The sequence below is a fragment of the Pyxicephalus adspersus genome, chromosome 8 (assembly GCF_032062135.1).
Source record: "Pyxicephalus adspersus chromosome 8, UCB_Pads_2.0, whole genome shotgun sequence".
NCBI classification, from domain to species: Eukaryota; Metazoa; Chordata; class Amphibia; order Anura; family Pyxicephalidae; genus Pyxicephalus; species Pyxicephalus adspersus.
This window is the reverse complement of record NC_092865.1, coordinates 1212464-1240321: the sequence shown is the minus strand read 5'-3', so window position 1 is coordinate 1240321 and position 27858 is coordinate 1212464. Positions and strand designations below refer to the sequence as shown.

General features: G+C 45.0%; 1 protein-coding gene across 1 annotated transcript; it reads left to right on the top strand.

Moving 5' to 3' along the window:
• Positions 1–892: 892 nt before the first annotated feature.
• PTCH2 (patched 2) lies at positions 893–27858 on the top strand. The gene is made up of 24 exons (XM_072419287.1): positions 893–1398; positions 3373–3565; positions 12719–12908; positions 13145–13214; positions 13677–13768; positions 17320–17515; positions 17651–17772; positions 17867–18014; positions 18159–18290; positions 18405–18560; positions 18870–18962; positions 19053–19178; positions 20028–20146; positions 20238–20643; positions 20753–21065; positions 21241–21383; positions 21522–21702; positions 21789–22069; positions 22182–22319; positions 22454–22596; positions 24058–24157; positions 24341–24616; positions 24729–25226; positions 25820–27858. Exons 1-23 carry the CDS (start codon positions 1252–1254, stop codon positions 25224–25226), a joined length of 4263 nt encoding a protein of 1420 aa, XP_072275388.1. The 5' UTR covers positions 893–1251; the 3' UTR covers positions 25820–27858.

The following is a 27858-nucleotide window of genomic DNA, read 5'->3' as shown; positions in this document are numbered from 1 at the left end:
TATAAATTTTGAGGAAAGATGGGGACCCCAGGGTTTATAAATTTTGGGCAATCATGGAGACCCAGGAGTGTATAAATTTTGAGGAAAAATGGGGACCCCAAACTGTATACATTTTGGGCAATCATGGAGACCCCCGGGGTGTATAATTTTTGATGAAAGATGGGGACCCCGGGGTGTAAAATTTTTGAGGAAAGACGGGGACCCCGGGGTATATAATTTTTAAGAAAGATGGGGACTCCGGGTTGTATAAATTTTGACGAAAGACGGGGACTCCAGGGTGTAGAAATTTTGGGCAATCATGGAGACCCCGGAATGTATAAATTTTGAGGAAAGATGGGGACCCCAAAATGTTTAAATATTGGGCAGTCATGGAGACGCCCGGGGTGTAAAAAATTTGGGCAATCATGAAGACCCCGGGGTGTATACATTTTGAGGAAAGATGGGGACCTTGGGGTGTAAATATTTTTAGGAAAGACGAGGAACCCAGGGTGTATACATTTTGGGCAATCATGGAGACCCTGGAGTGTATAAATTTTAAGGAAAGATGGGGACCCCAAAATGTATACATTTTGAGCAATCATGGAGACCCCCGGGGTGTATAAATTTTTGAGGAGCGATGGGGACCCCAAAATCTATACATTTTGGGCAATCATGGAGACCCCGGAGTGTGTAAATTTTGAGGAAAGACGGGGACCCCGGGGTGTGTAAATTTTGAGGAAAGACGGGGACCCCGGGGTGTATAATTTTCGAGGAAAGATGGGGACCCCGGGGTGTTTAAATTTTGAGGATAGACCGGGACCCTGGGGTGTATAAATTTTGAGGAAAAATGAAACGGGGACTCTGGGGTGTAAAAATTTTGAGAAAAGATGGGGACCCCGGGGTGTATAAGAGTAGCCTTCAGCACAGATGCTTAGAATCAAGACACAGAACTGAGCCCTTCTCCTCTCTTCCTGGGATTTCCTGCCTTCCAGTCACTCTGGGACACACTATTTGCCCTGGACACCGCTTCCGATTTGCCCCTAAGATTTGCCCTGGGAGAGGCATGAAGAACAGCCCGGGATCTAAGGATTTGCCGACATAGATGGAAGCCCCTCTGACCTCCGTGGTATTTTGGATGCTGATAATTCCTGCATGGATTTTATCCATCGGCGGGCTGAGCTGGTGATTTTCGACTTGTTTCTTGGGCACCTTTGAACGGAGGTCGCTGACGCCTGTGGTAATCGACGTTCAACTGCCCGCTATAGGATTCCAATGGCCCCTGTTCCCCCCAGTACTGGGGAAGGTGGCTTCACAGATTTACCCCCTGGTTACAAAACTTCTTACCCAGCTCCAAGCGCCGACCTTCTGCGGAGACCTAGCTACTGCCATGCTGCTTTTGCGCTTAAGCAAATTGCCAAGGTGAGTGGTGGAACGCAGAATTCTGATGATTTGTATGTGTCCCTGGCCCTGCAGGGTTTAGGGGTCCTTACCTGGCAGCCATGCCTGGGCCAGTGACACACAAGAGCTTGCAATCTACAATCTATGTATTATATGTATTTGTGTTTAATGAATGGCAACATTTGGTTTTCCAATGTCAATGGAATGACAAGTCTCTGCATTTCCAGCAAACTGCAGTTTTGGACTTGTAGCCCCTCGATCAATGGACGCTCAAAGTTTCCCAACCCTAAATATTTATATATGGTGATATTTTTATTCCTGAATCTCAGATGTTTAAAAGTCCCTCCTTCACCGTACTGCTGCTAAATCATTTCTGGCTTTGCCAGAATTCCGTGTTTGAATCTCAGGGTTGACTTTTTTTGGCTTTTTAGAAGTATTAAACTTTTGTTTTCACTTAAAGTTTGTGTGTGACGAGGGGCCACACTCCCACCCAGCACATGTGCGAATGGAAAACCCATTCCCCTGCATGACTCCTCTTGTATTTTGGTTTTATCGCCGGGGTGGGAGAACACAGTAGAGGGGATCAAGGCTGTGGAATCTGGCAGGAACCCGGCCTGGCAGGGGAAGCGTTAAAGCCCCCTCTGCTACCTCTTAGAGCTCTATTACCCTAAACCCCCTCGTGTCCTTGTTCTCTGTATTATTTACTAGCTACCTGTTACTGTGAGCTGAAGAGCTGACAATCTACTGTGAAAGTGGCTGGTATGGTGTCCTGGAAGGTTGGAGTTTGCCACCCAGCTCACTCTCTTGCCCTCACTCTCTTGCCAAACGTTGTTGATAGATAAAGCTGCGACAGCCTTTGCTTCCTCCTCAAGGATGAGAATTTGTTATGTCTACCCAAACTTGTCCTTATCTGTGGAATGTCACATAATCAGGAATTTATATAAAGTTCCCCCAGGATGCAAAGAATGCCACTTTGCTGGTCTCCTGCTGCGTTAATGCTTTGTGACTGTATAAGCTGGGCACGGTTGGCTTTGGCACAGTAGGAGTTAACCGGGGCAAACTCTCCGCAGGCGGTGGCTGTCAAGTTGGGGGGTCTGCTCATCACTTATCGATTTTGGATTGTGTCCTTCTTGGGCAGAGCATCAGCGCAGTGACTTGACATTAGTCAGAGGGAGGAAGTCTTGGGGGCATTACATAAGCAGGACCACCTGCGTTCGAAAAGAAGAAAAAAAACTTCTTTTTGCCGCAGCATGGCACTCCCCCTTTCCCCCTCTGAGTCCCTCTGCGGTTGGCAACGGTTCAGTTTTCCAGCCACAGGGGACTGGCAGGCTCTGTCACTGGCCACAGTAATGTGCGGACACCTTGGCCTCTACACCCTTTAATTTTGTAAATGCTTCTCTCTAATTTGTGCCATAACTCAGAATGTTTCAGGCTCTTTCTGCTTCCTCTTCCCATAATCCTCTCTTCCTTTTAACCTGTCAACTACACCCCCCCCCCATCCCTCCACTTATTCCCATTTCATTGCTGGAAACACAAGCAATAAGGGTCCAGCAGACCAGGTGGGCTAGCAGGGGCTTTAATAAGTCATCTGGGTTTTCCCATCCTCAGAACAAACATTTATGACCCTGAAAGCTCATGTGCAATATCTGTCCTATAAAACTTAGTACAACCTGCGTGGAGCGAGAGGTCAGGGCATGACACATGTTATAGAGCGCTCCTGTACGGGGACATCTGCGTTTAATCATTCCACTGGCAAATCATACAAAACATCATGGCAAGTTTGTGCGTCAATGTTATTACTCCGTGTGTGCCAAAGTCTGCTGCTTCCTGTGCAGGTAGCGATCACTACACCGTGCCGTCCAGAGCTGAAAACTTCTAAAAGGCATTTACACGATAACATCTCATTCACTCGCATTTATTTTCTGTTTTACTTTCTTTAGTCTAGTGTTACGTCACAGATTAATAATGCCATTTTTGTGACATTTTCTTCCCTAGGGTAAGGCGGTAGGCCAGAAGGCTCCTCTTTGGCTCCGTGCTCAGTTCCAGGCACTGCTTTTCTCCTTGGGATGCTCGATCCAGAGGCACTGCGGGAAAGTTCTATTTGTCGGACTTTTGGTTTTCGGAGCTCTGGCTGTGGGCCTGCGAGTGGCGTCCATCGAAACGGACATCGAACGGCTCTGGGTGGAAGGTGAGTGGCAATGTTTCTGGCACAGTTTGGGCTGCGTTTTTCATTGGTCTGCATTTAGAATAAAACTTGCAACAGCTTACCTGTAATTCTGCATCTGCTTCAAAACTGCATGGCCCGCTGGGAGTTGTAGTTCAGCAGCATTTGCAGAATCCAACATCTTCGAGTTAAACACACCAGAAAACTGAAATGTTCTTCTGGGGAGCATAAATTCAGGAAATTTATTGTGGCATTAAAATGTTTGTTGATTATTTGTGTGCTGGCATGTCACACTCAGCCCGTTCACAGATTCCATCAGATTTATTGTGTAAACTCCACACTTCTCGGATGGAAACCCTGGCGGCCTTTAGTGAACTATGATATAAAAAAATGGGAAGCCTGGCGTACAGGGGAAGCAGTGTTGCAGGGGAGCGCCGTGTAACAGAGAGGTGTTATATACCGCAGACAGAGTGCCAGTTATGCTCCCCCGGTACTGGGCCGCTGGGCAGTAAATACAAGCAGGGGCGCATTTAAAATTCACAGCTTAGCCTGGTGAAATGTTAGGAAGAGCGCCTCGGCAAACAGAACCAAAGGTGTTTCTGTGAAACGCTTCAGCTGTGCTGGACACGAACGGAGAGGAAAATTGACTTCTGCCATCCAGCCGTAACAGGCTACAGCCAGCCTGGCCATGAAATCCCAGAAACGGGAAATGACAGCTGCTGCAGAAACTCTTTCTGGTGGTCTTCTTGTGTTGTCACCTTGTTCATTCACTTGTTTTCTATTGTGCTTTTCAGTGTTGTGAGAAAAGTTGTTAAAAAGCTTAGAAGATATCAAAGTTAAAGTGATATCAAAGCCCAGACTCTTTAAGAAGTAATAAAAAGTGATATCTTCTGTTTTCCTATTAGGGAGATAAGGAAATCGCCAAAATACATAGAAAATGTCCTCTTTATTGCTGGTTTAGGTGGCAATTGAACATTTTAGATTTCCTATCGTTCAAAGTTCATCAAAAATAAAGAAAGTGAATTTCCTTAATGGGGACACAATAAATATGACTTGACTGGGGGTCTAACCCTCTCCTGAGTTTTATTTTTGCCTATACTTTGTAGCAATTCCCTTCTAACTTTGCTGATCAGCTGCAGGGATTTGGAAAAGAACTTTGGTGATATCAGGGTGTCAAAGTTTATCATTGTCTGTCCTGAAATTCTGGCCTGTATGTGGCCACCAAGAAGTCCCTATAATTCATTTTGTGAGTGCTGTGTCCCCGTCTCTGCTTTCCCAGCTCATAGAAAGGTTGTTTTTTATTGAATGGTATTTATGAATTAAATATTGGCCCTCACTGATGGTATTGTAGGTTGGCATTGCTGGACTGTTTGATGTTTTATGTTTAATTCATAAAAAAATGCTTTTATTGTTCTATTATTTTCTTGCTTATTTTTGCTTTGTTTTGTTTGCATTTTCTGCCCTTGGTTATTACTTCTTTTGAGTTGTAGTTCATGACCTGGGATCAGGCCCAGGGGTTAAACTCCTGAGCCCCCCACCCATCTACCCTCTAACTATATAAGCTGAATAAAAGAACTGAGGCTGCTGAGATGAAGACTCTGGGCAGTGTGTGTTGGATTGTAAAGGATGGGGTATGGGGGTCCATGGAAGGGGACGCGCACACAAGGGCTCCATACTTTTCACAGGCAGCCAGGAACGTAGCATATACAAAGTCAGTGAAAACAAACTGAGTATTAGAGCTCTGAGCTCTCATAGGCTGCTTTCTGTAAGCAGGAAGAGCAGGGGGGGGGGGGGTGGCGGAGGGGACTGCTCCGAACTTGGGTGGTCACCATAGGTAGTGGGTGGTCTAGGACCTAATAGAAGGCCTACAAAAGGCTTGTTGCTGAAGCTGACGAGATGGTAAGCAGCTGTGTCTCGTAAGGGAGGGGGATGGGAAGTCTGTTAAACGTATACTGCCATATATACGGGTAAAAATAACTCCATCTACACTGGACATGGGCATTATACATCGGCACACAGAGGAAACTCAAATAGATACATTGTATACATATAAAACACATCAATATAAAGACATATTTATAAATATTTATATATTTTTGGTTTATTGAAGTGCTAAAATATATCTACAATTTATAGACAACTCTGAGCTCCCCGCAATCACACACTATTTATATGCATTTATATAGCTCTGACATATGCCGCAGAGCTGTACAGGGAAACTGATACACTAATGTCCCCCCACAGTCACACACTATTATTATACATTTATTTAGCTCTGACATATACCGCAGTGGTGTACAGAGAACACTGAGCCAGTCCCATCAGTCACTGTACAGAGAAGCTGACACTCTAATGTCCCCCACACTCGTGCACTATTATTATACATTTATATAGCTCTGACATATACCGCAGTGGTGTATAGAGAACACTGAGCCAGTCCCATCAGTCTCTGTACAGAGGAGCTGACACTCTAATGTCCTTCCACAGTCACACACTATTATTATACATTTATACAGCTCTGACATATACCGTAGCAATGTAGTCATTAGGATACATTGATATTATATTAGTTGATATGGTGGGTGGCCATCTTGTATCCCAGGCTGACCCCAGGTGCCCCTTGGTGGGGGGGACCTCCATCTCTTTGGAAGGTCAATGAGTCTCATTTATATTTCTGATGGTGACATATTAGTGTAAATGGCCAAGTAACGAATGGGCCAATTAACCTGGGCTGTCAGCACAGATAAAAGCGATGGAGCCGGGTCATTCCTGATAACAGAGCCGTAAAGACAGTAACAGATGTTCGCAGGCTTCCAGCCGCCTCAGTTTCTCTTTCATGGAGGAGAAGGGTTTTTCTTTTATTTGATAATATTTCTGATACGTCCATCGGCCGAGCCCCGCGAGTGTCCAATCTCAGGCCTAGCAGTGCAAGGCGATTTTTAGTAATCGAGTCTGGAAAACATAAACTTCAATTTCCAGAGAATTAGTCAGCGAAATAAAGAACAGATTGCAGATTAAGGCCGACAAAGTGTAAACATCTGGTGACAGCTTTAAAAAACGGTGCGAAGGGACAGTAACCTGTCACATTACTTCATGGCGGGACTGATAAGTTTGGTGTCACCTCCTTCCCCCATCAATAAACAAACACTGGGATCAGATAATCAGCCAGAATCTCCATTAGAAATTTGTTGTTTTTCATCATCTGTTTGCTTTCTGGTTGGTTGCCGTATTAGTAACCAGGGCCGATGTAGGCCGAAACCTTACTGGTAGTAACCAAGCACTCCAATGTTGTCTTTTGGGGGTTCCTTCAGTCAGGTTTATAGTCAGCTATGGCTGGTACCTGGCTGCTACAAATTGGCCTTGTTGTCTATATTACCAATAGGAAAAAAACTCTTTTTTTTAATGAATACGTTTGGTAGCCAGGCCAGCAGAATATGGCCCATGTGGTAACCTTATGTATCGCCGGTTGCTATGGGTTACTGTGAATGCTTTTAATGTTTACTGCACAGTTCCCCTCATTTTTACCCAAAAGCACACTTTTTCTATAATTTTCCTTGTCATTTGTTGACATTTTTGGGGAGCTCGGGGGATTTGAATTCCCCGTATTCAGGGCTTAATCTTCTCCTCGCTGGCTTTTTAGGGCCAGTTTCAGCAGAAACTCAGGGGGGAAGTCACAGTCTCTGGCAATGTTGGGGGATGTCTTGCGTCTCTGTCCTGGACATTGATGACTGCACACAATGGGCCGGTCTGAGTGGGTCTGAGTCCTTTTCAGGCCGGAGGAGCAAGGCATCTGCTTGTGGTATTTATGATGTGGAGCGCTTGGCTGGAGCCGTTGCTGCACCGTTTATATAGGGTGTGGGAAAGGAGAGAGAGAAAAATGTCTGAGACTGCGGTTGAAGCTTTCTTTCTTTTTTGGCTTGAATACGAATTCACCAGGAGGCTTTTTTTTGCGTTAAACCTGGTCACTCCACCCTGAAGCCAGTTTTGATTAAGAAAAACTTCCACCGTCGTCAAAGTTTTATAGGGATCCATAGAAGGGCTGTTTGAGCCATTTTTTGATTTTAGTACAAACAAACTTTATGCTCCAATTTTTTTATTCCTTCCGCTTTCCAGCAAACAGAAGCCCACAGATTTTTCCAGAACAGAGTGATCATGTGACCAGACCATGGTCTCTGGCAGGATCTACAGATCTAAAGTTGCAGCATTCTAGTGTTTTGCATTTACGCCCATGTGCTAATCCACGTTATGCAACAACGCAGGAAACACTGGACCTGTAGCAGTTTTGTTAGGTGCAGCGCAGTCCGATGAGCCCCTGCTGTATTTTCTGGTTTGGGCGTCTTTCGAAAAAAATGGCACCACGCAGAATGGAGTGTTTCTGTATGATAGAACGCAGTTTCCACTGCACAGGTGTGACGGATACCCCAGGAGGTCTCCATCCAATCAACATGTGAGCTGTGGGCAGCATTGTATGAATCTATAATAATAACTACAAGTCCCAGCAAACTGTTCCTTTACAGTAGGCAATGCAGTCCAGACATTGTTATGATTTTGGTTCTCCTGTCCTCAACTGATCCTGGTTTGGTAGATTGATGTTTGGTTGTAAGCTTTTCTCTCAGAACAGTAAAATAATACCTACATGCCTTCTGCTAAAAGATGCCACCTATTATATAGATTTGGCAATAAACTTTATAAATCCTAGGAAAAGTATTTTTGTAGAAATAATTCAGATACATAAATCTCAAATGCTGAAAATTGTTACATTTTCTTGATTCTGTCAATCACATCTCAGGAAAATCTGCCTGCTGTGTGTGGGCGGTTTTGGATGAGATGTAAATTCCCTGGGAAGGCCGGGCTGCCATCCGCTGTAATTACTCCCCCTCCCCCAGAAATGCGCGTACATAATTTAAACGGGCACTCACCTGACAGCGGGGTCATGCTGCTTGATGTATATCCAAATCCTGTACTTAGAAATGATTAAAAGCCTTCCAAAGACAAGGTACAACCCAAAGCAGCACTTCATCTAGGTAACGCAGACATCAAAGACGCCCCCTTTATATCAGACCGCAGAACCATTTGTAAACTTTTCACCTACTGGGAAAAATTCCGTACAAGGAGATTCATTCTACATAAAGTAAATGGGGAAGTATTTTGTTTTAGGATTATGCTAATTTCCCATGGAGCTGAAGGCCGCCATTGGTCGGCCTTTTATTAGGGAGACCTCGTTGAGTTTTAGATTCATTAATTCTCAATGTTGTCTGGAGCAGGTAAAAAAAAAATGTTGCCTGCGAGACACATCCTCTCGAAGCAATGTGGGGCCTTTCACACAGGCCTTAATCCCGATAATCCAGTCCCTGAACACTAAAAAGTGACTTGGCCCAGGAACACTAGTGCAGATCTCCTTGGAGGGGTCTCGATGGCGTCAGGGAGATGTAATTCAGCCTTCGGGGAGTCTGTATTTGTCTCAGGTTTAAAGGTACTCTGCAGTATAATGTGAACATGGAACGCAGCCGATCTGTTCAGGTTTTTATCTAGGATTTGCTGAACTGCACTCCACTGCCTAAAATCACTGGGAACACCAGTTCCTGAGCCATGTGAATAATCTCTGGGTATTCTCAGCTCCACCCACTACTGGGCAACGTTTATTCCAACCATTGATGTTCAATGGAGCACAAGTGGGCGATTAATTACTGCAGTAGCATCATTCACTGCAAGACTACCATTGGAGGCCTATCCCTTCTGCTGAGATCTGATTAAAATCGAGTGGTTCACAGCAGTAATTCAGGTTAACAAATATTATCAGGGAGGAGATCATACAAAAATAAAACCGTGCCAACTACAGAGAGAGAGGGAGGTTGCACAATTTAAGGTTACCTATTGTACCTGCTCACCCAACAATGTTCCTTCAATATTAACATTGTATTATTATTTTAATTATATGATGAATATGATTGTTTAGACTTTGTTGTAACTTTGTATCACAATCTGATCAGTCCAACTTACCTGCTGGTTTCCAGAAATATCCAATGGCATGACAGCCAGTCACATAGCATTTTACAAGGAATGGTTAGCAGTGGCCGCCCTTATCCTCTTATCCTCACTTTATAAATATTTGCCCCCCCCCTTCCAAAAACCCTCCCTCATTTCCACTTCTTCCAGCAGACAAATTTGTGGGTCACTTAGCCAAGCCAAACATGGCCGCCTCCCTGATACAGCCAATCAGAATGCGACTCTTCTCAGCAATGCACTTTATGTACTTTTGCGCCCACCTAATTGCAGGTTCTGTATGTGAGCGCCCAGCCGTGACCCGGGATGAGTTAATCATTCCAATGGCTGCATGACTGGTATTTTTTTTTCTCCTTCTTTGGCGTCGAGCATATGCCAAGGCGGTGTGTGCGCTGGCAGGGCCTCAGAGATCCATGGAAAGTGTGCATGTGTGTGGCTGTTATCACATCTGCTGCTGAAGGGAAACTTAACCGTAGGGTGGGAATATTTCCTGTTTAAACATGACTGGGTGCGAGCAGACTAGCAAAAAAAAAAAACCTGCTTTAACCCTTTGTGCCCAGAGCCTTTTTTCCTCTCCGCTACGCCTTCAACCAGTGGAATGCGCTGTTTATTTTGCGAGAAGGCCGGGATTGACAGATTTAATGCAGCAGCCGTGTCCAAATATTGGGAATGTATAATGTTCCCCTCGCTTTATTTTTACTGGGCGCCTAAACTATGCCGCCAAGGCCCCGCGGAAGTAAAGGAGTTAATGACGCAGGGAATCCAAACAGCGTAAGCCCAGGACCGGCTGTAAAACGGCGGCGTTCGCCCATACCACACGCTCACCTGCCCGTTTTAAGACCTGCCTCAGGAGGTGATATATGGCGCAGACGCGCTCACAGTGTGCACGTGTGTCGATTTCTGTCTCAGGAAATGTCAGCCATTCCTGAATGTCAGTCAACCAGCAGCAGATCCACAGTGGTCTGGGCCCAATTCTAACACCGGCTGCTGCCAAAGGGCCCATTCATAAATGTCTAATGCCGCTTGGCCAGTGCTTGACACATGACCTTAATAATAATTCCTTTTATTTGGAAGGTCAGCGATCCACGTGATTGTTTGTGGATTATTTCAGATCCAACAGATTGGATCTAAGCAGGATCTGATGGGGTGTGTGGGCAGCTTTAGTGGGTTCCTCCTTCTTTGGCTTCTTGGATCGGCCCAGTTGGCATCAGGATTTAAAATGTGGCATTTCTTGGCTTTTCATTTTTATAGGTTTTGTCTAATTGTTGTAAGCAATGAAAAGTGGTGACCCTTGCTGCAGAAAAACCCTTCGTTATGGACCGCCAGCTTCACCTTTATGGTTAGAGAACTCCAACTCAAATGGCTGCCATGCCATGCTGAGCCCTGTAATTCCCTGGCTGCTGAAGGCCTTGTTCTTTCTCTAGTTATTTGCTGTCTATGAAAATCTGATGTTATTTCTGGAGATTCCTATTTTTCGGGGTTTTGACCTTTCGTTCTTCGGTCTTGGACAATTAAACCTCTCTTTCCGTCCGGTCTGGGCTGTAGCTTCGTCTTGCGTGGCAGTGTGTGTCTGCATCTCGCCGATGACTGTAACACTCATCTAGTTCACATGGCGAGCAGATGACACAACATGATGGGTGGTCCAGATGGGTGAGGAAAGACAGCAGAGTGGGGGGGTGATATTAGGCCCCTTGTAATTACTAAATTTCCTTCAATACAAACTTCTTCTTGTCTTTTAGTATATGGCTGCCAGAGGTGAAACCATTGAATGGTCTCTGGTGGTACATCTGGCCACCTTTGGTGCAGTGTCAGTACTTTGTGGTGACTTGTAGAAATCTTTAGGTATTCTGCCAGCCAAAAACAGCACAAATTCCAGTAAACTCCTATTTCATTTCCTGTATCACCCCAGGCCATTTGATTGGTGGCGTGTGGTCAGTCACATGTGACTCAAGTGGTCTTGGAACCGATGTAAACAACATTACTCCCGGTGCTGCTGTCTGATGGTACCTATGGAAAAACTTTTTATTTTAGTTTTGGGGAGATTCCCCATTCCAGCCATTGTTATACCGGCCAGCCCTTAATAGGTTTAGCCTAAAGGTGACATTAAAAGTTAAAATGAAAACATTTGCACCAGAGCTGGCCTATTGCATCAATTGCCTAAAGGATTCAACATGGCCGGTTGCTGTTTGTCATCCAGGGGGATCCAGAGGTCTTTTCAGGGCATCTTGGCCCAGTGAAATGCGTTAGGAACCTTATTGAGAAAATCTATTTCAATATAAAAATTTTCAGTAAAACAAACAAAAGTTATGAAAAAATGTTTTGGAATAAAAGGCTTTCTTGCTAATTATCACCTTAGCACAAAAATTTTCAAAAATTTCAGGCGAGTTAAGTTTTCCAGTCATGTGTTCTCCTGCTTTGAACTGCGAGGTCATTCCCGGATACCGAGCCTTATAGAGCCACACAGCTGGGAACGTCCCGTGTTTACTATGTGTGTAATCTGTCAGTCCCAGCACAAGGTCCCCAACAGGTGCTCCTGTAACCTAAACTTGTCACTGGCCTCATTTCAGGGACCCGTTCACCTCTAGCGGCTCTTCTTCCTCCCCGACCTCCGCCCGCCTCCCATCTTCCGAGCGATCTCGCCGTTTGAAGTTGGTCTCCTCGGTCCCCCTGCCTCCTCTTTTCATGTCTGTTCCCTGGGTTAATTAGGGAGTTGAAATTCCTCAGCCTCTCTCAATGGGCTTTGAAGCCCCAGATGGACCCGCGCTGCTTCAAATTAGCACTAATGACGAGAAACTTTCTTTCTTCCTCACAAAGTTCGCAAGCGGAGGACTGAATACCCGGGTGATGCGGTTCCCATAGTCTGACAGTTCATTATGACAGGCTCATTTTAACCCGCTTCCTGCCGGGAGATATTGAGATGTCACAAGAGCAACAAGAGTGGTCAAACGTTCATAATATTAAAAGGGGGCTCCAGAGATTTGCACAGATCAATATTTTAATATAGGCACAAGTTTTCAATTGGCTGCTTGCCCATACAGATCACCCAGAATCCTCCTGGGTGATGTGACTGCTAAGGTGCTCTGCAGATGCACACTGGTATTTCTCATGTTCTTGCATGGTATAGTCACATAAAGAAGCTGAATGATAACACCTTGTATTTCTTTTCTTCTCTAGCCGGAAGCCGAGTCAGCCAGGAGCTCCGGTACACCAAGGAAAAGCTGGGCGAGGAATCGGTCTACACGTCACAAATGCTGATCCAGACTCCGAAGAAGGAAGGAGAAAATATCCTTACTCAGGAAGCCATGCTCATCCACCTGAACGCGGCGCTGGCGGCCAGCAAAGTGCAGGTGTCCATGTATGGAAAGTAAGTTGGCCAGTTTCATTGGGTTGGTGGGATTTGGGGGTTTTAGCAGACAAGTAGATGTCCCATTCTGTAAATGGTGATAGACATTTGTTCGTCCCCAGGGGATCAGCAATTCCCCAAATTTAGGCTGCTCCATAAAACCTCAAAGATGTCATGATATTGTAGAGAGTTCATAGATGCTGCACAGCATTTTCTTAGTTTCTCAAGAATGTCATCTATATATCTTTTTCTTGCAGGTCGTGGGATCTGAACAAGATTTGCTACAAGTCTGGAGTGCCAATTATCGAAAACGGGATGATTGAGAGGGTGAGTGTGCCGGACCAGAACCGTTTTCCATAATCCAAGAACCTTTGTGGCTGTTTGGCCATTGAGGCAAACCTGGGTAATACACAATGACTTCCATCTATGGAGGCAGCTTACTCACAATCCAAGAGCAATGCTCACACATTCAAAGCTGTGGCTTGCAGAGCATTCTGAGATTTGTCCTAATTATCTGTGGAACATTTGGAAATTAATTGATCCTCCTAAATGACTAACTTGGGTTTTTGAACAAGCACGTTTTTGAAATGCAGCACTGTTTCTTCATTAGGTTTGTAAAATTCTAGGATGTTAATGTATGATATAGAAACCTAAGGGGGGCCTGGAAAGCTTTTTAATGACTTGGGTAAGCCAATAAAAGGCTTTAGGTATACTCCACCAATGTCTTACATTGGATGTGCATGTTCCAGGATGGGGTTTAATTGCCTGTTTTTTTGGTTTTTCCAACAGATGATTGAGAAGCTGTTCCCCTGTGTGATCATCACCCCCCTGGACTGTTTCTGGGAAGGGTCACAGCTACAGGGAGGCTCTGCCTACTTACCGTAAGTAAACCCGCGTCCTCTTTAATTTCAGCGCAATTCCCTGTCGGTGTTTATATGGACATTTTAGTACAATTTTTTATGTGCTGCATACTACAGGATTTGCTGTTACCCTATTGTAACCCTATAGGTTCATGGCAGGATCACCAGGGCTTTTAACAATGAAAGCTGCAAATTTAGAACACTGGGAATGTTGAAAGTTTCTATGAGTTGAGTGGGTTTGCATCTAATCAGGTTTATGATTTATAATTTGGATTCATTCATGCCATGAATTCATTGGGTTTAGAGAGGAGTTTTGGTTTGCTTGTTGGGTTTTTTCGGTTGCAAGTTGGGGTCCCCCCCTTTCTCAGGCGCTGCCCTTCAGCCACAATGACCAAGCTAATGTCACCTTTTACCTTCCCGGCCACCCGGCCTCCTTCTCCCTCCTGCCAATTATGTGTCTATTAAGGCCAAGGGACCGAGGAGAGGAGTGGAGGGTTTTTTGGTGAGGGGAGGGTAAGTGGAAAGGGCTGGAGGGATTGGAGGGGGGGGGAGGGAAGAGAGGATGGAAGCTGGGACAAAAGCCTCCATTCTTTCTGTTTACAAGTGTGTTTATCTATATGGGGCCCAGGCCGAGCCCCTGCTTTGTCAGCAAATGGTAACACAGTGTATTCTCATGCTAATGATCCAGTAAATAGCAGGCAGTTGCTAAACAAATTGAAATGCTGCCATTATTCAGTCCGGCTGGAATAAAGAACGAGGCAGAGAGAGAGAAAAAGAGAGAGAGAAAGGGAGAGTGGGGGTACTGCAAGAAAGAGAGAGGGGACCCCGCACTGGCTGCTACCTTGGGACAGTTTGATGGGTGTCACAAAAGATGACACATTGGTAGCAAATCTTTCAAATCCATCAAAAATTCCCCAAAATTCCATAGGGCAAAAAAGTAAAATGCGTTCATTCATTAATTTCAATTCATTCTGATTCTCACTTTCTTAAACTTTTTAAAAAGTTTGCCTTTCTTGCAGTAAGTCCTCCAGTTGAACTACAACTCATATTCTTTGCTGTCAGGGCCTGCTTAGACTTGTAGTTCAGAACAGAGAATAGAATTTGAGATTTATCCATGAGAACTTATAAGACCACCAAGTTCTCTCATTTCTTCTCATTTTTGTTTTATTTTTTTAATTTTGATTTTCGGGCAGTTCGTTCTGTTCCCCTTCTTCCCCTTCAGTTCAGCCCTGGGGATCTCTCCCTCTTTTTTTATAAGCGAGAGGCAGAGAGAGTGAAGCCCTGCTCAACAAAGGAGCAGCAATGTGTGCGATAAACAAAAGAGGCGAGTTGGCTTCAGTGAAGCAAGAAAGGGCAGATAAAGGGGCTTCACTGTGGAAGCAGCCGCTTGGTATGTGGGAATCCTGCGAGAAGCGGGGCCTTGTTTTTCTAGCCAGTTTTAATGAATTATGGCACTGCCCCCTCCCTCGCCAGGCAGAATGTGTGTGCTTGTGTGTCCCTTTTTCTCTAGACATTATGTCCCTCTCACCGAGATCCAATCTCTGGCCAGCATTGGACCAGGGACTGCTGTTGCCCCGAATTTTCTGCTATTTTTCCCCTTATACCGGGGATGTTTTGGGCGATGGGTAAGCTGGTAAAAAAAAGGGACCCCCGCCTCCTGGTGCACATGTTACCTCTCTTTCTCCTCTGCGGACCTCCTCCCCCCTCCCGTCTCCCCCCTTGTTCACCTCTTTTTATCAGGGGGCTTGAGAAAACACAGAACCTTCTCCTGAGGGGTCATCACATCTTTTGGTGGAGAAGAAATGGGAATTTTTCAGCTTCCAAAGAGGGGGACGCAGAGACCCGTACTCTCTCTGAGCTAGTTGTTTGGGGGCCCAAAAACAGGCACTGGAGCCCCCTTTTCATGAAGGAGGTTTGTTTTACACAGTTTAACCCATTCTGGTCCAGGAGCAAGGTTCACTCATTGGAGGGGCCTGAATATCCCGCACAAGGCTACGGCCATCATTGGATCTGGCAGTCCAGGTTGCCCTGCACTGGAGCCACATTTATTGCTTCCCCTATGTGATTATTCATTTGAACAAATATTGCAAATATTCATCCCTATTCCTGGGGACAACTCAAAACCTTTTCTTTTTTCGTCACTTCCAGTCTGAGGGGTGGAGTGGGGTTGGCACAAAATGAGCTCAGAGATGTAACTCATTACATGTATTTAGAAAGGTTTAGGTAGACAGTATTATGCCTGACGTTCACATTCACACTGACGAGAGCTATTCTCACGAGACTAAGCTCTAACCTGACGCTTTTCACCTTTTTTTGAGTTGTATGCCTTAATTCATTCCTCAGAGAGGGTAAAACGCTCCAGCAGGACGAGCTTAGTGGGTGATGTGATTTCTGGGAAATAACTAATTAACAGAAGAATATCAGAGTGCAGTGTGCGTAAAGTCACAGCTATTGGACAAAGGTCTTTTTATAAAAATAAACATGGTATAGTTTTGAAGACGGGGATACTAGCGTACCTCTTTTATTTTCACATTCAGCAATGCCAGTCTAAATAAAGCTGTCATTTCTAAGCCTCTGCATCCAACACAAAGTAATGCATTGTATCAGCAATTGTTTGGTATTTCTGGTGCAGGTGTAATGTCTTTAACATATTTATCAGTAATTGTACATTCTGGGTTTGTACCGCTCCTTTATGGTGTCCAATAATAATTAAGGCCGGTAATAATAAATAATAAAAAAAAGGTAGCATGGCATAAGCCAAATTGTTCCCATGTGGACAGTCCGGCATCAGATCCGAAGGAATCCCCTTCCTCCTGATAATGTCTTATTAGGCGCCCCTACGCTCTCACATCCCCTTACCCAGAGTGCCTTGCAGCCTTCCCAGCTCTATCAAGATGTTACGGAGTCGCTGTTAATTGGCCTGACTTGCGCTGGGCGTTGAAGTAATGGCAGCACACAGCTTTGTTCCTGTGTGTAACAGGATAATACATGCTCTTTTTCTCGGGCATCTGGCACGCCTCGCTGGTTAAGGGGGGATCTGGCCCCCAGGAGCAAACTCTGATCCTAGGAGGTGAAGGGAGAGCGAGCGGCAGCAGCATTTCAATAACAAAGAGAGATTTAATATGAATTTATTTTTCTTCACCTTAAATTCCCTTAAAGTTCCTCAACTGGAATGTAAACAGTCTGCATGTCAGCTCTGGTCCCAGACCTCCATTATTTGCTGATTTCTGGGATTCTCACAACTAATCCTTGTAAGGATATATATAGTGGAAATTGGATATTTAACAGCAGCAGCCTCCAGAGAGCACAGGACATATCAGTGTGCACCAGAGGAGCTTACGCTCCAATATATAACTCTCACTTATACCGCAGAGAACACTGAGCCAGTCCTGTTAGTCTCTGTACATAGGAGCTGACACTCTAATGTATACCTCTGACACATACCACAGTGCTGTACAGAGAACACCGAGCCAGTCCCATTAGTCTCTGTTCAGATGAGCTTACTCAGTGTTAATTAAAGAATATTGTATTTTGGTGGAAGTAACAGAGATAACATTCTTGTTTTTTTTAAGGGGCCGGCGGGACATCCAGTGGACAAACTTGGACCCGATCCAGCTGATGGAGGAGCTCGGACAGTTCACCAGCCTGGACGGCTTCAAAGAGATGCTGGACAAGGCAGAAGTAGGACAGGCATACATGGAGCGGCCCTGCCTGGACCCTTCAGACTCTGAATGCCCAGACAGCGCCCCCAACAAGAAGTCACAAAAGGTAATTCTACTGAAATAATGGGGGTGGCCCCCCGTTAGCACAATATCTGATCCAATATCTGATGGACCTTTTTGGTTGTTCATAAACTGTGGTATATAATCTCATATCTAAATTTTATAAATTCCTTTCATCTAGAGCCCAGACATTGTCGCCACCCTTCAGAACGGCTGTCACGGCTTTTCTAAGAAGTTTATGTACTGGCAGAAGGATCTTATCCTGGGCGGCATGGCGAAAGGAGCAGACAGAGAGTTGAAGAGGTAAGTGGCCTGTCACTTTATCTGCTGCTGAATCTGCACAATCTGGTTGTCTTCCCCCCACTAACTGTAACTTTTAAAAAAATGTATTTTGCAGTGCTGAAGCTCTACAGACCATGTACCTCCTGATGAGCCCCGGTCACCTGTACGAGCACTTCAAAGACGACTATGAGATCCATGACATCAACTGGAATGAGGAGAAGGCATCCGCCATCTTGGAGGCTTGGCAAAGAAAATTTGTTGAGGTGAGAAGACAAATTAAAAAGTTAGGAAAGGAGTTAGGAATTCTGCTCTAGTGGAAATGGATTTCAAAACACGGCTGGAAAATCTGTGTATTTTATCATTGTTGTTATCATTGAACTCTGAGCATGTCGGCTTTTTTTCCACAGCAAGCACAGCAATCCACCGGGCAGAACGCCTCACAGGACATTCATGCCTTTTCCACCACCACACTGAACGATATCATGAAATCCTTCTCTGACGTCAGTGCCATCCGGGTCGCTGGTGGTTATCTTCTGATGGTATGAAATATTTTCATCTTTTAATTTTCAATGCAATGTTTATTATCTGCCTGGTGCTATAAGACGAGGAGTCAAAATTAAAGTAATGCTAATGTACATTTTTTTTTTTTCTAGCTGGCGTACGCCTGTGTCACCATGCTGCGTTGGGATTGCTCCAAGTCGCAGGGTGCAGTGGGTTTGGCTGGTGTCCTCCTCGTAGCTCTGTCCGTGGCCTCAGGCCTGGGGCTCTGCTCCCTACTTGGCATCTCCTTCAATGCCGCTACCACCCAGGTACGCAAATTCTCTAACCCGCTAGAAGGAATTTAAAGGCCATTAAGTTATTTTAAGTGATCGGTGTCAGTCGTTTTCATAGTGTGTGGGCCAATCAAAGATTCTTTATGTTTAGATTGCAATGCTATCTTGGGGGTCAGCCATATGTGTATGTTACAAGCCAAAAAAAAGTGAAAGGTTAAAAATGGCTTCTCGTTAACCTTCTCTATAAAGGCTAAAAATACATTATAGTCTTCCATTAAATGAGGGAAGGCTTTGAAAGATCCATACTTTGGCTCCCCTGACAAACCATCTGACCCTCTCTTACAGGTTCTGCCCTTTTTAGCTTTGGGAATTGGCGTGGATGACATGTTCCTGTTGGCGCATGCCTTTACCGAAACCAGTCGGAGTACCCCACTTAAGGTTTGTACAGAAGTGGCATCCAGTCACCCCACCAATACGGCCTAGCCTGGATGGGCAAGACATCTCATATTTCTGTTTTCTCTCTGTTAGGAAAGGACTGGTGAATGTCTTAGGCGTACCGGTACCAGTGTGGCTCTCACTTCCATCAATAACATGATTGCCTTTTTCATGGCGGCTTTGGTGCCAATCCCAGCACTCCGGGCGTTTTCCCTGCAGGTAAGGGGATCTCTCCTTTATTCTGTGAGCTGTTTATAATATATGAAGAGGTAACTTGGTAACTCATATCTTGAATTTGCTGATAATTTTTGCAATCTGCAGTATGGCAGGGGGATGTATGGCAAATTCTGCAGGAAAAGTCGTCCGTGTTGGTCTAAAAAGAAGTGTGTGATAGGGTCTGTTTATTTTCACTAAAATTCAGGTTTTAGAGACTAGAAAGTGATATCAGGACCAGGGGTGAGGGGTCTGTCCATCCACTGTCCTTCCATCGCAGTGACCCCAGAGGCTGGTGAAAGGTGACACCCTTCTAAAGGTCTCTAATGGTGATCGGCAGAGCAGATCAGGTGAAAGGTGACTTCAGTACAAAGGGCTTGGATGCATTCAGATGTCACTTCCCTGGGGCAGCTGGGGAGGGGGGGAGGGTTTCTGCTCTCCTCTCTGGGTGGTCTGGGAGATAAGGCCAGAACATAAGGATGGACAGAAGGTCTGGGGATGCCAGGATGTGTACACAGAGCAATATACAGTGTGCTGTGTGGAATGTTATTACAGCTTTATCTACATTCCACCATAAGGTTATTATGCATCCTGCCGCCTAATAATCGCCTCCTTATCAAAAGTGTTTGAAAAGAATTAATCAAGACAGCAGTCTAATAATTAGAACTCAGTAAGGACACTGCATGAAGTTTGTATGTCCTGAAAACTTTTATATTGCTAGATTTATTCTAATAAATTGGCCCTAGTTTTTCTGGAGCTTTAGCTCTGAATTGCTTGATGTGCCCTGTGAGTTTGCTTCTTGCAATATAAATGCTGCTACACATTTCCTTTATTTCTCCTTTTTGTCTCTTCCAGGCTGCCGTTGTGGTCGTATTTAATTTTGCAATGGTGCTGTTAATATTTCCAGCCATCTTGAGCTTGGACCTCCAGCGCCGGGAGGACCAGAGATTGGATATCCTTTGCTGTTTCTACAGGTAGGACACAGAGAACTTCACAAGCAAATGTTTGTAAGTCTAATTTTGGGTCTTTGTATATCTGACTCTTCTTTCTATATTCTTCTTTCAGCCCCTGCTCTTCCAGAGTAATCCAGATTCAGCCACAGGAAATCCCAGATGCCAATGACAATCACACTTATCACCCATCCTCGTATGGCAACCCCACAATCACAACCAGTACCCAGATCACTACCACTGTGCAAGCCTTTACCCAATGTGACTCCTCGGGACACCATATTGTCACCATTCTGCCGCCCACCTCCCAGATCTCTACCTCGCCATCAGTCATTGTGCCCACTATAGATCCTCTTGGCTCCCAGGTGTTCAATTCTTCCAGTTCCACCCGGGATCTGCTGGCCCAAATGGATGACACCAAGGCAGGTCAAGAGTGCGTCCCTCTGCCCTTCCTAAAGTGGAGCGTGTCTCAGTTTGCCAAGGAGAAATACGCCCCGCTGCTGCTCAAACCTGAGACCAAGGTAATTGCCCAGTGACAGACATGACATCACAGACGTGACATCACAGATATGATGTGACCATACGAGTTACAACAGATTGGATACTCACACCTCTGTTCTTTTTCTGCAGGGAATCGTGGTGGCCTTGTTCATGGCGCTGTTAGGTCTCGGCCTCTATGGAACCACCATGGTCCACGATGGTCTTTACCTGACTGACATTGTGCCCCGGGAGACTAAAGAATACAACTTCATCTCCGCCCAGTTCAAATATTTCTCCTTCTACAATATGTTCATTATTACTAAAGGCGGTTTTGACTACCCAAAAGCCCAGACGTCGCTCTATGACCTTCATGAGTCCTTCGGCTCTGTCAAATATGTTGTACGAGAAGAAGGGAGGGAGCTGCCCAAAATGTGGCTCCATTACTTCCAGGACTGGCTGAGAGGTGAGAAAGGGATGATAAGCATAATAGTCCTGAGTGTAGAGAGATGAACTCATCAGTCTTCTGCTTCTCCTTACTCTGTCCATTCACTTTCTGGGGGAGGGGCCTGTAAGTGTAGAAATTGTAAATTAAATCTTCTTTGCAACCCTTGAGCTTACCATCTCTGTGTCTCCCCCAGGTCTCCAGGCTGCATTTGACAAAGACTGGGAATCTGGTCGCATTACGCAGGACAACTACCGCAATGGCACAGAAGACGGAGTCCTGGCCTACAAACTTCTCATTCAGACTGGAAATAAGAAAGAGCCTTTCAATGTTAACCAGGTGAGTTGAGCTTATAGAACAGCCGCTAATCGAAAGCGCTGAGGAATGTTTTTGAAGTCTTTGTTTTTGTAGTTTTATTTGTTCAGTTGAGTCATTCCTCGATGAGTCGTCGCTAATCTGCTATTTTCTCCCAAACAGCTGACCAGTCGGCGTCTGGTAGACGAAAAGGGCCTCATCCCTCAGGACACTTTCTACATCTACCTAACAGTTTGGGTCAGCAACGACCCCCTGGGCTACGCAGCCTCTCAGGCCAATTTTTACCCCCAGCCCCCTGAGTGGATTCACGACCGCTATGACACAACTGGAGAGAACCTGAGAAGTAGGTTTATTGTGGTGAACACATTGATTATTGCCAATAAACACGATTGATAAAGGTCCCTGACATCTGTGTTTCTTTGTCTTCAGTCCCAGCAGCAGAACCCTTTGAGTTTGCCCAGTTTCCATTCTACCTGAACGGCCTGCGTCAGACCTCGGACTTTATTGAGGCGATAGAGAGCGTGAGATCCATTTGTGATGAGTTTGTGAAACAAGGAGTGTATAGTTACCCCAGCGGGTACCCATTCCTCTTCTGGGAGCAGTACATCGGGCTCCGGCACTGGTTCCTACTGGCCATAAGCATCGTGTTGGCGTGTACCTTCCTGGTGTGTGCCATCCTACTGCTCAATCCATGGACTGCTGGCATCATCGTACGTAGAGTCTTTAACATTTCATAGTGCACTGATAAAAAATGCTGAATGGCTACAAAAACCACCATTTGTTAAATACATATTAGAGTTCCGTGTTTCTTTGTTCCCGAAGGTCTTCATCCTGGCTATGATGACGGTGGAGCTGTTTGGAATTATGGGTCTGATCGGCATTAAGCTGAGCGCCATTCCTGTGGTCATTCTCATCGCTTCTGTTGGCATTGGTGTTGAGTTCACCGTCCATGTGGCCCTGGTAAGTCACCATTTATTAGGCCACCCCACCATCTGTGGGATTTAGAGAAATCTGCGGATAAATGTTGCAATGATAGGAAAATGACGCTAATTAAACCAAAGAATGTGTTTATAAGGATTTACCTTTTTTTCCAGGGTTTCCTCACTGCTATTGGTGACCGGAACCAGCGTTCAATCCTCGCTCTGGAACACATGTTCGCTCCGGTTTTGGATGGTGCAATTTCCACCCTTCTTGGAGTTCTGATGCTTGCAGGGTCTGAATTTGATTTCATTTTAAGGTATGGTTATAAAGGTCATTAGTTGTCTCTATTCTGCTCCCCACCCATCCACACCCTGACCTTTACCCCACAGTCCCATCTCCCTATTATTACGCCCCTGACTTTTGTGACCCCACAATGTCCCCCCCCCCTTCCCCCCCCCCCCTCTCACCTTATTTTTCACACCTCCAATTATCCTCCGGGCAGTAACAAGTTGGCTCCTTTAGGAGCAGAGAGGTTTGGTCAGATTAAAAAAATTCCCCACGTCGGTTTGACGTATTTTGTACTTTGAGTGATTCTGGGGTTCCAAAACTTTGTTGGCGAGGAATTATAGCCTGCGTGCGCTTTTTTTTTTTTTTTTTTCAAAAGACACACAGCAGTCTGAATCCCATCCAGAGCCTTTCAACCTGGGAGGTCTTGTTTAGAAGAGCGAGGCGGAGGGAGCCGGGCAAGTTCTAGCTGATCAGGAAATAGCACAACTATCCCTCATGTAAACAGACGTTTTGTGCAGAGCTCGGTATAAACAGCTAAAGCCCTACAGAGATCTGAGAGCAACCCCCCCCCCCTCACAACCACCATCCCAGCAGGCCTGCGTATGCGGACCCCCTCCTAAACTAAACACTGACTGGAGGGTGATTACATGACCCAACATAAACATCACAGCCCACTTCTAAGAACTATACTGATTCACAGCTTGGCACTGACTGCGCTTAACCCTTTATCCCCAGACGCTTCATTGCGCTGAAGGTTGGCTAGTGTGCGGACAATTTTTTCTATTCTTGTGTTTGAGGCTTTGGCTATAAGGTCAAAGCCGCAGAAAAAAAAACCTGGCTAGACCTCGTTCTTGGCATGGGAGCAGGTGACCCAGTTTTGCTCACGTCAACTCTCTCTGGTTTTAAACGGTGCCAAGGACGCTCTTACTCCCTTCCCTTTATCCCTGCTCCTGCAGGATCCAAGGATCTCCCTTCCCCCTTTCGGTGGGTTCTGATAGATGTAGGGGGGGAGGGAGAGCAGAGTTCAGGAAGCCAGGGGCAGCAGCATTGACAGGCATGCAGCCTCTGGGGACACCGCAGACCCCTCTGCTCCAAATCCAGATCCAGGAGCCAGAGGTCGGCCTCCAATCTGCGCCTCACCCTTTCATTGCCAGACCTGGCTCTGCCCATTATCTCACCATGTGCTAATCTCACCCTTTATTCCGCACTCTATATTCAGTCCTTTCAACTGACTACAAATATTAAATTTACCATCCACTTATTACAATCAATTTCACTATTTTAGGAAAAATGCAAATATTCAAAATGTTAAAACTTTTCAAAACTTTAAATATCACTGAGAATGTAATGGTTGGGTTCACATTTCTGTGCATTTTATTTATTTTATTAGTAAATTGTGTATAAAGAAAAATAAATGTAGCAAAATAAATTCCTCACACACCGTATGACTGGAGCGTTTCCTAACGTGCATCTTTTTTGTGGTCTGCAGGTATTTCTTTGCTGTGCTCACCATTCTCACCATCCTGGGACTGCTGAATGGGCTGGTTCTGCTGCCAGTGCTGCTTTCTCTGATTGGACCCCCTGCAGAGGTGAGACACATGACCAACACACAGTACAGCACATTAGGTTCGGGATATTGGTCAGACATTAGGGGGGTGAACTATTCTTTCTATTTTCAGCTACTGCACACTTTGGGCATTATTGAGCCCCCCATCATCCTTTATAGCCAATCAGCTCTGAATATTATCTAATAATTATCTTTCATCATTTAGGTGACACCTGCGGATAACAGTGACCGCCTGCCAACCCCAAGCCCAGAGCCGCCTCACCTAAACCACCATGCCTTCTTTGTGTCCCGCAAGTCTGGAAGGAGGGAAGGGCTCAGCGACGTGGAGGACTCGTCTGAGTATTACTCCGAAACCACGGCCACATCCGGTATAGAGGAGGACAATCCCCAACTCTACGAGCGCAGCGCTTATATCATTCCCCCCAAACCATCGCACATCCTGCTGGAAGCCAGCAAGAACCCCTCCTACCCCAAAATCATGGTAAGATTACTTTTAGGAAGTTGATCTGCAACATTGTGAACATTTTGATACTTTGGTACATTTTCTCCTCCCACAGTGCAGAATTTGAATACATTTTGTTTTTATTCTGCAGCTGGTGAAACCTTGCAAAGGGAACCAGGATGATCTATCTAAGGACACTCAGGACAACAGTAATGCCAACCCACCTCCAGTATTAACCAGGACTGCTGGGCCGGATAGAAAAGACTTTCAGGAGGCAAAAGACTGGAAAAATAGGCATCAGCCACCTCCTGCCTCTCAGGGGCCCTATGCATGGACTAAGCAGGGCCCTGGTTCTAGGACTCAGCACAGCAGTCGGCCCCAAGGTCACAGGACTGTACCCCCAGCCTACTGTGCAAAATTGACCGGGCCAAGTGGCTCCATCACTACGGTGACTGCCACAGCCTCAGTGACCGTTGCTGTGCTTCCCACATTACCGGGAGCTGTGCAGAACTACAGCGGCTACGAGGACAGCGGGACAGACTGTACAGAGCACAAGTGGGTGCGGAGCAAACACATCAAGGATGAAGTGTTCGAGCTGCAGGATCTGGAACAAAACCTGAGACAGGATGGCTTTTCTGCTGTGCACTAGGTTAGTGTCTGAACAGGGCCCATCAGTATACTTCCAGCAACATAACCCCCACATAAACCAACAAATGTTTGGGAAGAAATACAGAGCGTCTGTCCAGGGCCTAGAATATGATTGGTTAATGTGGAGAATTAATGACAGTGATGTAGTCAGCACTGCATGCTGCACAATTCGCAATGTTAGAATTGCACATGAGCGCAATCACTCGGAGCCTGAAAGACACTAAATTCTAGGGAGGTTATTGGCCAAACAGGCACAATTCTGCCATCAAGTGGTCACTGGGAATACTGCAATGCCACTGCTAGATTTAAAAACTTTTTACCTCTAGCACATGAGGACATCACAAAAATGGGACTGATGGGGTGTCAAAGGGTAGAGACTTTGGGGTACCAGTTAGAAGTTAAACTCTTCCTTCCCCAACCAAAATTGAATATATATTTGGCGTTAAAAACAAATTAACTCTTTAAGTGGTAGAGACGACATTGTCCCATTTCACACAATCACAAACTGTCTATGTCATCCTTTGTTATCAATAAATTATTTTGATTTTACCATAAAATTAGCAAAAATTGATTGTTTTTCTTCTTGTTTTTCAGGTGGAAAGCAGAGAACTGACTCCATGCCATGCCATGCCAAGCTGTGTCGCTGTAAATAAATCCTCCCTGGAACTTGTACAGAGAAAATAAATGGACATAAATTATAATAATATTATTAATACAAGAGAAGTATTAGAGACTACATTCTTTATATTTTAATATGGAAAAAGAATCAACAGAAAATTCTATTTAATAAGCTGACAATGTTAATGTACTGTAGGGGGGCGCTGTTCGCGGGAGGCTGATACGTGAATTGCGACCCCGACGACACCTCTGCTCCACCCCCTATTTAACCTGCAAATCAACTTGCTGCTAATGTTAACTTTCTGTTGCTGGAGTGGAAAAAAAACAACAATATGGACTTTATCGCCTTGATGGTGTTCTGCTGACGAAGAAAAGACCCCCCCCAGAGAGAATTTACATTAGGAATTTGTAGCTTTCAGCTGCTTGAAGTTCTCTGCAGTACAAATCACATTCACAATACTGAGAGATTGAAAATAATCTTTCCATTCTTAGAAGTAACCTCGTCTGTTGTGATACAGGAGATGTCGCCTTGTCACCCCCATGCTGTCTTGTCACCCCCATGGTGTAATTCCATAAGATGCAATTTTTTGCAATCAGAGCCCAACTGAAAGTCATCAGACTGAGATTATCCACTTGTTGAGGGGATTTTTTTGCCCTTAGAGGTAAATGGAGGATTCTCCAGGGTGACATGGACCATAAGGAGCAGTCAGCAAGGGGTTAATCCCATTCTGTGATCAATGATGAAAAGTCTGTGAATATCAGTGTTTTATTGTCTGTAATAGTTACATCTGTGATAGGTGAATCTCTCATAATGTAATGCAATGGCTGTTGACTTTAGAATTGTTCATCCACAGCTGTGTCCTAATGAAATTCATACATCCCATCCATATCATTCCCTCCATATATTCTCCATTCTGTCCATCATTCCTTTTATACATCACTAGCTGTGTCTATGATGATATCCATACATCCCATCCTTGTCATTCTCTCCATACATTGTGTCCATACACCGGCCATTCTCTCTACATCCCCAGTTGTGTGATTCTCCCCCTGCACCCTCCATGCTGGTCATTGTTCTTTCCATACGTTCCTGATTTGTCCATCATTCCCTCCATACATCCCAGTTCTGCCCTGACACATACAATTACCTCTTTATTTTGCCCCTGATGACATTCTCTGTCTTACCCATAATTCTCAGTCCTACACTGAACCTATGCAAACCTCGACATGGCCGGCCCGCTCGTGAGTTCCGTTATCTCCTGGCGGTGTTCTGCGTCTATCACATTATTTTGTGGTTTGAAATTTGTATTGGGACTCCCCCCATCATAATACGGCCATGGGGACTTCACCCCATAAAATTGGATGTTTCAGCTACAATTTGTTAATATGTAACCCAGTATAAGCTCTTTTATTAATCACTGACACCCCCATCCCCATTTTCATTCATACTGCAGATTCATCCTCATCATTCATTCGTCTAGTTCCAGCACCATCACTGCCACAAACTGCTCCAGCACTGAAGTGGTTAATGCCCACTATGTCTTCGCTGTGAAATCTTTAACCCTTGTTTTTTTTGTTTTTTTTTTTAAGCTCCCCCCCTCGTCCCGTCTGGGACTGACTCCTATTTGTCCCTGTTTAGGGGACCCTCATAGTATTCAGACAGTTTTACTTAATATAATATTAATTATTATTTTTTAATATTAGCGTGCTGTATATATTTGTTGTTGTTGTGAACTGGCAGCTTGTCTAACCTCGTAAAATATATAATAATAAAACCCTTTACAGGCTGCAGGCAGGATCCTCGGGGGCCCTATGCGGCTGTCCTGGCTCCTGTTGGCGGCCTTTGTAAAGGGTCTTCATGTTTGTGTCTATTTTATAGACTGAAGCTTGGTCACTGTGCTCTATAAATTATTTATAAGGAAAAAAGATTTATTTTTGTAGTTTGTACAGAACTTAGCCATTCAACTGGAGGCATATTTTTAAAAGAGTAAAATATATATTATATATAATTATAA